This window comes from Pelobates fuscus, chromosome 10 (genome assembly GCF_036172605.1).
Source record: "Pelobates fuscus isolate aPelFus1 chromosome 10, aPelFus1.pri, whole genome shotgun sequence".
Classification (NCBI taxonomy): domain Eukaryota; kingdom Metazoa; phylum Chordata; class Amphibia; order Anura; family Pelobatidae; genus Pelobates; species Pelobates fuscus.
The window spans coordinates 143,317,298-143,331,323 of record NC_086326.1 but is presented as its reverse complement, the minus strand read 5'-3'; the positions used below and the strand labels follow the sequence as shown (position 1 = coordinate 143,331,323).

At 37.2% G+C, this 14,026-nt stretch overlaps 1 protein-coding gene across 1 annotated transcript in view; it reads right to left on the bottom strand.

Annotated features, from left to right (window-relative positions):
* LOC134575152 (zinc finger protein 420-like) overlaps positions 1-13,752 on the bottom strand; it is a 70,461-nt gene extending 56,709 nt beyond the window's left edge. Inside the window, exons 1-2 of the mRNA XM_063434370.1 lie at positions 12,403-13,752; positions 9,556-9,675 (exon numbers count right to left, since the gene is read on the bottom strand). Coding sequence (XP_063290440.1) covers positions 9,556-9,675; positions 12,403-13,731 — 1,449 coding nt within the window. The 5' untranslated portion in view covers positions 13,732-13,752. The remainder of the gene's footprint in view (positions 1-9,555; positions 9,676-12,402) is intronic.
* Between the last annotated feature and the right edge of the window lie 274 nt (positions 13,753-14,026).

Sequence of the window (14,026 nt, the reverse complement as noted above, 5' to 3'; positions counted from 1 at the left end):
CTAACAGAAACTGAAAGAAGGTATGAAATAGGCGATAGGGAACGGTTGGCCATCATACAAGCATTGAAAGAATGGAGGCATTTGTGATAAGGTACTCCCATCCCTATTACGATACTTACCGATCAAAAAAATCTGGCTTACTTGGGAGAAGCCAAGAGGTTAATCGCTAGACATGCACGCTGGTCTCTTTTCTTGGCGAGATTCAACTAGATCTTAACTTATAGATTAGGCCCGCCTAAGCGGCGGGAAAACAAAATACTCAGACCACGACGGCGAAGACTGAACAGGTCGCAACGGACCGCTCAGCGCTCAATACCTCCTGCACTGGACACTGATGCGACCCCAATTGCGAGAAGGTTCGGTCGCATGCACCGACGACCACACAAGCCTGGAAAATCTGTCACGACTGCTTGCCGCTCTCGCTCCGGGCCGCGGCCTACTCCACAACAGACCCCTCAAGTCTCTCCCCTTTCCAGAAAGCCCGGCACACAGCCAGCCAACGGACCCACCAAGAAGCCCCGAGCTGAGCCACAGACCAGATACGCGACTTACGCTTCAAACGACTCGGAGGGTGGTAAAGCCTGGGACTGGTGGGGGGCTACCTTGCAGAATTTCAGCCACAAGCTTAGACTCAGGGTGGGATGACACACCCGACCTCAAATAAAACCCTAGCAGAAGCAAACCACTTCTCACCCACCTCTTACTCAACAGGGATAAAATCTCACTAACAACCCCTAGGGTCACTAGCCTGTTATCCCTCTACCATGAGTGCTTCAGTTTATTTTACACACATACTCACCATGTCTGATACAGCATAACACAACACTTCCCTCTTACTATAAAGCCTAGACATGTTAGATCTCACCTGGACTCTAAACCATACTATAAAAAATGTGCTGTATATTCAAACGCCATACATATGTCACGCTATGTTCAATTTAATGTTTGTCACTGCTGTTGTGGCATTGACAGAATGTTTGTAAACCACAAGCATGCAAAAATAAAGAATATATAAAAAAAAAAAAAAACGTATAGACCAGGGACTTAAAAACACAAAGGCTCTATCACGCAAACATGAACCTCAAACATGTTGTATAACAGATTTGTCTACTATTATACCAAACTCTCATATTATAGCACAAACCAATCTCACTATACATTCTAAACTTGTTAACGACATAATATCCAAACAGAATCAGGCCCCCAACTCGACTCCACTTGATAAATTATACGTTCCTTTGGAACATCAACAGGAAATACTTGCATATCATCATGACAGTAAAACTGGTGGTCATCCTGGTATGAAGAAAACATTCTCTCTGATAGCCACAAAGTATTGGTGGCCCTCCTTGCGGAAAGACGTTAGAGACTATATACTGGCATGTGATACCTGTTCTAGGAATAAACAACCCGACATACTTCTGTGTGGATTGTTACAACCTTTACAGATACCAACTAAACCTTGGATTAGCATAGCGATAAATTTAATTGTAGAATTACCCCTATCTAATAAAAAAAACTGTTATATTGACTGTAATAGACAGATTTTCCAAAATGGCACGATGTCTTCACCTGAATTAGCCAAAATGTTCGCAAAAGAGGTCTTTAGATTGCATGGCAACCCGAAGGAAATAGCTGATAGGGGTTGCCAATTCTTCTCCTTCTGTGCTCAACTGGGAATTAAGCTCGTATTTTCATGCCTTAACGCTGCTTATCACCCTCAGTCCAATGGAGCGGCTAAACATACCAACCAGATACTTGAACAATATTTGAGGTGCTTTGTATCAGAGCATCAAGATAATCTGGATGAATTGATCCCGTGGGCAGAATTCGCCCATAACAATCTCATATGTGAAGCCACTAGTTTCAGTCCGTTCTTCCTTAATTATGGTTTTAATGCTCTTGTTCTACCTTCTAAATTCCCTTCAAGAGGATTGCAGTTGGTTGACTAACATGTCAATAATCTGAGGGTGACTTGGGAACAGGCTCACCGGATCCTTACTCGCAAGACCGACAAGTTCAAAACCTATACTGATAAGCGTAGACGAGCTGCCCCCTGTGTATCAACCTGGAGACAAGATCTGGTTGACTACCAAACATATACGTTTAAAGGTGCCTTCCATGAAGTTTACTCCTAGATATGTGGGGCCTTACAAGGTTTTGAAACGTGTCAACCCTGTTGCGTACAGTCTTGCTCTTCCTTTGTCTTAAAGCATTCCAAACACTTTTCATGTGTCTCTACTCAAACCATTGACATGTAACCGGTTTACCAGGTATGTTGTGCCTCCTTCCTCTTTACAGGTGGATGGTCAGGAGGAGTACGAATTGAGTTCCATCCTAGACTCTCATATTTCTCGTGGGAGGTTGCAGTATTTGGTGGACTGGAAGGGCTATGGTCCTGAGAAACAGTCTTGGATTGATTCCTCTGACGTTTACGCTCCCAGTCTTCTGCGGTCCATGCCCGTTTTCCTTCTCGCCCTGGCTCTTTCCGCCCGGTGGGCGGGTTCAGTGATGCTTACCTTGGTTGGGGAAGCCTTTCAGACATATATTTCTTATATGTTTTCCACCATGGTATGTAAATTTTGTTTTGTGCGGCATACATATATTTCAGACCGCACTGGGCATCCATTAAGTATATCACATTTGTTAAATAACATGTAAAAGTTTTTTATAGTAAATTCTTCGTCTTGCTTTGAATTAATGAACTTAGTTATATGTCTCTTTTTATTATTTGAGCTTCTGCACGCTAGGCACATGCCACATCCAAAAAAAACATTTCTTGTATCTATCGGTTTTATATGACATTCTTTTTTAATATGATTTTTTTTTTTTACTAATAATTGTTTCATATTAGGAGCTCCTCTAAAAATCACTCTCGTTTTTTTCTGATAAAATGCTTGATAAGATAGGGTCTTCTTTTAAAATAGGCCAGTGTTCATTTATGATTTTACTAAGTTGTCTATTACCATTACTATAGTTAGAAATAAGAGGTATGTCATTTCACATTGTTGTGACTAAGTGGCTACTAAAAAGACTGGGCATACCCCATATTAACCCCTTAAGACCGCAGCCAAATGTACAAGTTGTGATCCAAAAAAACGTAAACAAAACCTGGCATTTGCGCTATATGTCTGTCCAACCATAATTCACCTCTTTCATATTAAATGCACCCCCCATTATTATATATCATTTTATTCAGGGGAAACGGGGCTTTCATTTAACATCAAATATTTAGGTATGGAACATAATTTAATATGAAAAAAATATTTAAAAAATGGGAGAAAATAAGAATTTTTTACATTTTTTTAGTTCTACGTGACATTCTAACTGTGAATGTCATAATACTGTTTGCTTTTACTGCAATACAATACACATATTTGTATTCAGCGATGTCTCGCGTGTAAAACAGTACCCCCTATGTACAGGTTTTATGGTGTTTTGGGAAGTTACAGGGTCAAATATAGCGTGTTACATATTTCAGTTTTTTTACATTGAAATTCGCCAGATTGGTTACGTTGCCTTTGAGACCATATGGTAGCCCAGAAATAAGAATTACCCCCATGATGGCATACCATTTGCAAAAGTAGACAACCTAAGGTATTGCAAATTGAGTATGTCCAGTCTTTTTTAGTAGCCACTTGGTCACAAACACTGGCCAAAGTTAGTGTTAATATTTGAAAATGCAAAAAACTAATTTGAACGCAAATTTTGGCCAGTGTTTGTGACTAAGTGGCTACTAAAAAAACTGAACATACCCTATTTGCAATACCCTGGGTTGTCTACTATTGCAAATGGTATGCCATCATGGGGATAATTTTCATTCCTGGGCTACCATACGGTCTCAAAGGCAACCTGGCGAATTTTAATGTGAAAAAACTGAAACGCAAACCTTATATTTGACTCTGTAACTTTTGAAAACACCATAAAACCTGTACATGAGGGGTACTGTTATACTCAGGAGACTTCGCTGAACACAAATATTAGTGTTTCAAAACAGTAAAACGTATCACAACAATTATATCGTCGGTGTAAGTGCCATTTGTGTGTGAAAAATGCAAAAAATGTCACTGTCACTGACGATATCGTCGTTGTAATATATTTTACTGTTTTGAAACACTAATATTTGTGTTCAGCGAAGTCTTCCGAGTAAAACAGTACCCCCCATGTACAGGTTTCATGGTGTCTTGGAAAGTTACAGAGTTAAATATAGTGCTAGACAATGTAATTCCCTGAACTTTTGGCCTGGGTTGGCAGGCAGGTCCTGCAAATTGTAATTAATAAAATGACCTAATTATGTAAAATTATTACATAAATATATGCGTAGAATTATTATATATATATGTGTGTATATATATATGTGTGTATATATATGTATATAATTTTTTTTAATTATTTTTATTTATATATAGGTATATACATAGTGATATATACGTATATACTTATGTATATAGATATATATATTATTTCGTTCTACATGTATTTTGATATCAATATATATATATATTAATTTTAAAATACAGTTAGAACGAAATTACGCATGTTTATATATTTTTTATCTATTTTTTTTTCATTATTTTTTTATTATTTTTTTATTTATTTTTTTAACGTATTTATATATTTATTTATTTTTTATTATATATAAATATATATATAATGAAAATTATATATATTTAATCAATATCATTGTACGTGTATTTTGATATTAATATATATATATAATTATGTATATATTAATATTAAAATACACGTAGACAGTGTATGCATATTTATGTGTATGTGTGTATATGTGTGTATATATATATACTTAGATCATATATATAATAAATATATATATGATCTAAGTATATATAATTTATTTTTACACTGTTTTAACATTTTTTATTTGTATTTCAGACAGCAGGGGGAGTACCTGTCATTACAGGCACTCCCCCTGCTGGCAATGCCTTGGACGGCTATGCCGCCCATGTGATCGCGGGGTCCTCGCAAGGACCTCGCGATCACATGGCCCTGGGCGGCTGAAGAGGACGCAGGGGGACTCCCTGGGCTCCCGGGTAAGTCCCCCATACCGCGATCGCCGGCGTGGGATCGCCGGCGACCGGGTAAGTACATAAGATCGCAGGACGTACTATGCCGTCCTGCGGCTTTTAGAGCCACCAAAATAAGGACGGCATAGTACGTCCTGCGGTCTTAAGGGGTTAAATACACTGTGTTCTCTACTTTTGCAAATGGTATGACATCATGGAGGTAATTCTCATTCCTGGACTACGATACGGTCTCAAAGGCAACATTACTAATCATCAAATTTCAATGTGTATAAACTGACAAATGGAACGTGCTAAATTTGACTCTGTAACTTTCCAAAACACCATAAAACCTGTACATGGTGGCTACTGTTGTACTCCTGAGACATCACTGAATACAAATATGTGTATTTTATGGCAGTAAAAGCTAGCAGTATTATGACATTGACAGTTAAAATGCCACGCAGAACTAAGCACATTTTTGAAAAATCTTAATATCTGACACTTTATTCGATGTTATTCATGATAAATATTTTATATATGAAGAGTTAATGTGAAATTAAAGCCCTGTTTCTTCTGAATAAAATGATGTATAATAAGTGTGGGTGCACTTAATATGAAAGACGTGAATTACGGTTGAACAGACATATAGCGCAAATGCCAGTTTTTGTTTACATTTTGTTTTGATCATAACGTGTACAACTGCCTTAGTTCTTAAGGGGTTAAAGAGATAGAAACGGGGTCCTATTAGATGAATTTAGATAGTATGCCCCCTAATTTATTTAAAGTAAATCTTACCCAATATAAGACTAGATGTGAAAAAAAAAAAAAAGATTACTAGGCGTAATACTAAGAGACCCCTTTATAGAATCTGCAACCACATTATTTGATTAACAAATACTCCAAATGTAGGCAGAAGTAAGAGGGACTAAAAAGTTGTTTGGTTGGTCTGCCCCAGCAAGTTCCATTCACCCATTCTCTCAGTAATGGGGTGATTATTAATAGGGGTGACCCTCAAACCTCCCTTAATTTTATCAAGGAATTATCCCCATCAGCAACGAATCTAGTGAATCAAAAAAGTGCTCAAATTATAACTGAAATAAATGTGAAGCAAATGACCCCAACGCGTGTTTCAATTTAACCCCTTAGTGACCAGACCGTTTTTCAATTTTCTTACCGTTAAGGACCAGGGCTGTTTTACATTTCTGCGGTGTTTGTGTTTAGCTGTAGTTTTCCTGTTACACATTTACTGTACCCACACATTTTATATAAAGTTTTTGTTCACATTTTGTTTTGATCAGTCCTTAAGGGGTACAAATATTTTATTCCAGATAGACACCGCATTGTTTTTAATGGCGCTTCAAATTTTAGATCAATTCTTCCCAAAAACTATACCAAAGATCGTGCTAACAACAATGCATCCTTTTTATCTAAATCAAAAGGTTTTTTTCTAATGTAATAGATGCATAGTATGCAAAAGCACAAACCAAAGCACACAATCCAAAACTACGCACTTTACTTCAAACAATACTAATAAATCTTATCCCATTATCCCATTTCACTAATTTATTATAATATATTTACATATTTTAATTGTTTCTCATTTATTTGTATGAGCAGATTAAAATTTGCACTTTATGTATAAGACACACTACTGTGCACAGTTAAGTAGATAATCCTTACTAATATGCACATTCTAGGAATAGATTTCACACAGCCCTGGTATATTAACATATAAATAAATGTGTTCCCCCTTTGTTTATGTTTCTTTGTACATTTCCCTTCCCAGAAAATCAGCCCGGCTGCGATCAGGTTACCATGGTGACGTGTAAATAGGAAGTCCGTGGCAATGATGTATTTTGAGCCTTGACAGCACCAGTACACGGGGGATTAACCAATGAGGTAATATGCCCATGGTTGCCCAGGAAACGTGATGTGCTCGGCGAATCGGAACTCCTTATGGTGGTCACATGACCATACCCGGAAGTACATGCACAGGCAACCTGAGCAATCGGGCGGGAATGGGAAATGACAATCAGCTGTAAAAGTGAGTACTTACCTTGATTTTAGCTCCCTATATAAGTCTGTTTATGTTTTAGAATTTTGTATATGTCCTGATGAAAGCTCTGAGGGAGAGCTGAAACGTCGATATTTTACTTTGGAATAAAAGGAAAACTTCATTTGAAAATCCTAGGAGTGCTGGTATATTTTTTCTATTGCTGTGCATGAGCTACCAGAGCACCAGGTACTTTACAAATAGTGAAGAGTGCAAGAGCTGCCTGCATTTATTTTATTTTATTATATATATATATATATATATATATATATATATATATATATATATATATATATATATATATATATATATATATATAGGCCGTTTGGCCTGTATTTGTGGGAGGGGCTTAAATTAATTCACTCCCCTATATAAGGGACACCCCTTATCTGACTCATATCGCTTGAGGTCAGCATCAGAATGATTTCCACTTCTGGGTCATCCAGACGCCATTTTACCCGATTACTCCATGAGGTTTTCTAAGCTGAGCTGTGTCAGGAATCCAGCCACAGGCTTTTCCGGCCTACCACCTTCTTTCTTCAATCCATCGCCGTGGATGGTGTCCAAGTGACTCACAAACCGTAAGTCGACCTACCCGTTACGCCAGGCATCAGTCCCACGGTACCATGCACGGGTCAGGTCCTCACTTTACGGCTGCATTTTGTCTAAGTCTGTTCTAAAACCATTGCATGTTCATGCATATCATTCGTTTAAACCCCCTACCGGTCATTCGGTGTACTACAGGCTTCTTAGACATTATCGCATTTCATGTACAAACCAACGAACCACTGCATTTGCGCCTACACACTGACCCTTACCGGTCATTCGGTGTACTACAGGCTTCTCAGACATTATTGCATTTCATGTACAAACCAACAAACCACTGCATTTTTCACCTACACACTGGCCCCTATCAGTCATTCGGTGTACTACAGGCTTCTCAGACATTATTGCATTTCATGTACAAACCAACAAACCACTGCATTTTTCACCTACACACTGACCCCTACCAGTCATTCGGTGTACTACAGGCTTCTCAGACATTATTGCATTTCATGTACAAACCACTGCATTTTTCACCTACACACTGGCCCCTATCAGTCATTCGGTGTACTACAGGCTTCTCAGACATTATTGCATTTCATGTACAAACCAACGAACCACTGCATTTTTCACCTACACACTGACCCCTATCAGTCAATCGGTATACTACAGGCTTCTCAGACTTTATTACACTTCATAAGCAAACAAACTAACTATCGCATTTTCGCTTTTATACTGACTCCTATCTGTCAAATGGTAGGAATAACCCCTTAAGGACATGTAGTGATCCCCTTTTATTCCAGAAGTTTGGTCCTTAAGGGGTTAAAGGGTATTTTTAACATACAATCAGCATTTCTGACCCCTACTGGTCAACAGCAAAACTGTCTTCACATGTCATATACAATTTACCAGCCAATATAAATTACACATAAGATTGTTTTAAACATAACCATAAACCATAAATTAAACTCCAGCACGGGCTCAACTTCAGGTTTAATTCACAATAATTTACACTTCACATCAAGACCAACAGTGGTTCTATCAACACTGCCACCTACAGGTCTGTCAAGTACATTGACAATTTTCATGGGGTTTTACAAACACCAAAACACTGACACCTATAGGGCAACAGACAAACAACATTTCACATACCAATCAGTATCTAACTACACTGCCACCTATAGGGCACTCGGCAGATCTCCAGTGCACTGGCATTTTGCAACACCATGTTCACTGACCCCTACCATTCAATAAGACATCCAACAATTCACATAGCAAGTACTAGATCAACATCTGGTATAAATACATATATTATTACACAGTACCAGACACATCTGTATATACGTAACTGGTAATATAGTTCACATACCTTTTTCACAGCACGCTGCTCACACAACAGACTTTCCCCTAGCAAGGGGACATACAACATACAAGGTAAAGAGACTACATTTTCACTTGTACATACAGCACCTAATGGGTTAAGATTGATACATATTTAACCAGTATGGCTACGATGTTTAACAAAGTATACAAAGTAGCTAACTTTTACAGTGCATGCATGTACACTCTCCATTGGAGAACAGCAGAATATAGCCCTGGTAGGCAGAAATTCACCTCTGCAGAGTATACTATGGCTTGCAGTGGCAATAACATGTAAGACCTGGCTAATAGGATAGCTGTTGGAATTCTGAGATATGTACAAATACACAGGAGTACTAGAAGAGAGGTTACAGATGTCTCCGGAGTTGAGGCACAAACAAGCAGCCAGCTCCGTTCTGGTCAGGAAAGTTATTTTCATCCAGGAATCCTAAAACTCAGAACATACTTCTCTATTCTAGGGAGACAAAAGATGCCGGATTCTATTTCTGGGTTATTTCTAGGATAATATTTGTTTTCTAATATATATTGATAGTGTGAAATTCTACAATCACTCACCTCTCCAGTAAGCAGAGAGATGATCTCCAGGGTGAGATCCAAGATCTTCTCATCAATCTGAGTCCAGTCCATGTTCATCAGCACAGGGTAACTACAATCTTCTGACAATGGGGTCTGGTCCTTGTGGAAGAGATAGATATTAATGACAATGATATATATTCTGGTCTGGTAGAACTGTGTTTGAAGATTAATATACATATATAAATAATTTGCTAACACCCCACAGTTAAATTAAAGGTTTAGTCTAGGCACCATAATACTACAGACTACCACTATAGAGGTTATGTCACGATGAGTATCCTAAACGCCGCAGGGCATAATAGTACGCCCTCTGTTTTTTCTTACTTACCCGGTCGCCGGTGATCCCACGCCGGCGATCGCAGTTGGGGAGACGCACCAGCGATCTCAGGGAGTCCCCCGCGGCGGATCCTGCCTCCTCCAGCCATGTGAGAGTGAGGTCATTGCGAGGACCTCACAATCACATGTCCGGGTTAGCTGCCTGCTGCATTGCCAGCAGGGGGACTGTCTGTAATGAGTTATTCCCCCTGCTGGCTGGAAATAAAATAAAATTAAATTAAAATAAGTGTAAAAAAAAAAAAAAATGATGTACTTAGATCATATAAATATATATATGATCTAAGTATATACACATATACATACACACACATACACTGTCTAGGTGTATTTTACTATTATATATATATATATATATATTAATATCAAATTACACGTAGACTGATACTGATTAAATATATATAATTATTGTTTTTTATATATATATTTATATATAATATAAAAAAATGTAAATACGTTAATAAAAATAAAATTAAAAAAATAATTAAAATAATTAAAAAATATATAGATGTGTTTTATTTCGTTCTAACTGTATTGTGATAATATATATTTATATCAAAATACACGTAGAACGAATATAAATATACACACACACACACATATATTAATTCTACACATATATTTATGTACTATTTTTACATAATTAGGTATTTTAATTAATTACAATTAGCGGGACCTGCCTGACAACCCAATGCCGAAAGTATAAGGAATTTAATTTGCTAGCACTATATTTAACCCTATAACTTTCCAAGACACCATAAAACCTGTACATGGGGGGTACTGTTTTACTCGGGAGACTTCGCTGAACACAAATATTAGTGTTTTAAAACAGTAAAATGTATTACGATGATGATATCGCCAGTAAAAGTGAAGTTTTTTGCATTTTTCACACACAAACAGCACTTACACGGACGATATAATTGTTGTGATACGTTTTACTGTTTTGAAACACAAGTATTTGTGTTCAGCGAAGTCTCCCGAGTACAACAGTACCACTCATATACAGGGTTTATGGTGTTTTCAAAAGTTACAGCGTCAAATATAAGGCTTGTGTTGCATTTTTTTCCCATTAAAATTCACCAGATTGGTTACATTGCCTTTGAGACCCTATGGTAGCCCAAGAATGAAAATTACCCCTACGATGGCATACCATTTGGAATAGTAGACAACCCAAGGTATTGCAAATGGGGTATGTCCAGTCTTTTTTAGTAGCCAATTAGTCACAAACACTGTCCAAAATTGGCGTTTTTTGCATTTTTCACACACAAACAAATATTAACGCAAACTTTGGCCAGTGTTTGTGACCAAATGGCTACTAAAAAAGACTGGACATACCCCATTTGCAATACCTTGGGTTGTCTACTATTGCAAATGGTATGCCATTATAGGTGTAAATTTCATTCCTGGGCTACTATACAGTCTCCAAGGCAACGTAACCAATCTGGCAAATTTAAATTTCAAATGTAACGTGCTATATTTGACCCTGTAACTTACCAAAACACCATAAAACCTGTACATAGGGGGTACTGTTTTACACGTGAGACTTTGCTGTATACAAATGTGTGTATTTTTTTGCAGTAAAAGCAAACAGTATTGTGAAATTGACAGTTAAATGTCATGTAGAACTAAAAAAAATTACAAAATTTCTTATTTTCTCCCATTTTTTTCATATTAAATTATGTTTCATAGCTAAATATTTGATATTAAATGAAAGTTTCCCCTGAAAAAAATGATATATAATAAGGGGAAGTGCATTTAATATGAAAGAGGTGAATTACGGTTGGACAGACATGTAGTGCAAATGCCAGGTTTTGTTTAAGTTTTTTTTTTTTGTTCACAACGTGTACATTCGGCTCAGTCCTTAAGGGGTTAAATTAATATAATCTTATTTATTTATTTTTCGATATCTAAAGAATCAAGTTAATACAATCAAACATTCAACAAAAATCAAATGGTTTCAAATACTACAATTAAGGAAATTACTTTGCAAAACATATGATAAAATGATGCTTCCTTATTAGTGCAATCTAAAGATTGGTGACACTTTGAATTACATAGCAATTGTTTTTTGCGACAAGCACACCTATTTGTGGTACATTTAGATTGGCTGTCACATTTTCTGAAACCCTGCCCAGTACCAAGGGATTGTTTTATTGCTGTTTGACCTAAAGATATTTCTACAGCAGGCACATCTTCTTTCGTTAAAAATCTCTCTTTGCAAACATGGAATTCGGATTTTGCATACAATTGTTTTAAAATACCCGTTTTAGTACCAAGTTTATAAAAGCCATCCTAAGAACCACATCTAAAAATCGAGCGGGCATCAGTTTGGGTGCTTGGAATTGGAAACTGCTAACATTTTCGTTGCTTGCTTTTCTAAACCTTTCTTGGATTGATCACGCTGTCTATTTCACCACAAATTACGTTAACAAACATATCACACGATTTACACTTGTAAGCACCTGATGTTGCTTTTGAGAAAACAATACAGACCATGTCTTGTATAGTCCTCTTTACAGGCTCTGTACGAAACTGTGATGGCGATTCTGCTGAAGTTGAGGGTAACTCAGTGATGACTTCTTCAACATGCAGAGGTGATTCCTTGGAGGTGCAGGGTAACTGAATATTCTTCATAACTGTATCCTCAATCAACGGTGTAGAAGGCAGTTTAAGATTACTATCAATATATTCTTGTATTTCTATAGGTGATTCTGTAGAAGCAGGGGATAACGGAATGTCCTCTTGGGTAAGATTTGACTGTGATCCCATAATCAAGGTCTCTTGTGAATCTTCTAATTTTTCAAGGTCTTCTTCAGTATTTATCGAATGTAATACACTTTGTGGTATAATAGAAGACAATCCCACTTTTGCGGGACAACCGAACATGGCTTCGTATGGACTTCTTTTAATTGCAGAATGATAGGCACGATTCTTCATGAATTGTACAAATCTTACGCCCTCACTCCACTTGTTAGTTTGGTTATCAGCCATCCAAGTAGTGAGCATGTTTTCAATGTCTTGATTCGCTCGTTCTACACTTCCTTGACTTTGGCTGTGTCTAGGTTTGCCATTAACCATTTTGATTTCTGGCCACAACTGTGTTACACTTTCTAAGATTTTATTACAAAATTCGCGTCCGTTATCAGAATGCAAAATACTTGGAGCGCCAAAAAGGAGAAAAATGTCAAGCAAGTTATAGGCTACTTCATCCGCCTGTTTTGATGTGAGCGGCTTCAATACAACAAATTTTGTTAAGTGGTCTTGGTATACGAGAAGAAACTTAAACTTTCCATCTGGTTGAGATTGGAAATCGATGAGATCCACCTGGCATCTGCAATTGAAATGTGATGAAATAATCGGCTTTACAACAATCCCTTTTTTCGCACTTTTTTGTTTTTGTTGACAAGGTTCGCATAAATCCAAAAACATTTTTATTTGGGCTTGGGTTATGTTTGTATAAAGTGTATTTAATTGCTTGATCATTCTGTCTCTTCCACCGTGGCCAATTGACAAATGAGTAGAATACAATATGTCAAACAATTCTTCGGCATGGACAAACTTTTTCACACTTTCTCGCACATCTGACAACGGCGCAATGAGTTTTTCGCAGCCTTGTACAGTCAACACATCATACCTTTGAATTATTCGATAATCTCGAGATGATTCTTTCTTTTTGGAAACTTTGATTCGCTTTACATCTTCAATTATGGAGTCATACTTTCGTTTTGTCATTAAAACACTATTATATTTTGAATCTTTGCTAAAGAGGTTTGCGAAGAATCTTTTCTTCATTTTAGTCACCAATTCAGTGCTTGCTTGCATACTACGAGTTAAATTTATCTGCTTTAAAAATAAAATAAATAAAAAATAAAAAATCACGACACAAATAGTTACATTTATCGGCTTTAACCCCTTAAGGACCAAACTTCTGGAATAAAAGGGAATCATGACATGTCACACATGTCATATGTCCTTAAGGAGTTAAAAAAAATCACGACACAAATTCGCGCGCTAACAGGCAGAAACGAAACGAATTAGGAAATGAGAGAAACAGGCGAAACCAAACAAAAATTGGAGGGAACAAACTTTTGAACTTTAACGATACGGAAGCCGTTAA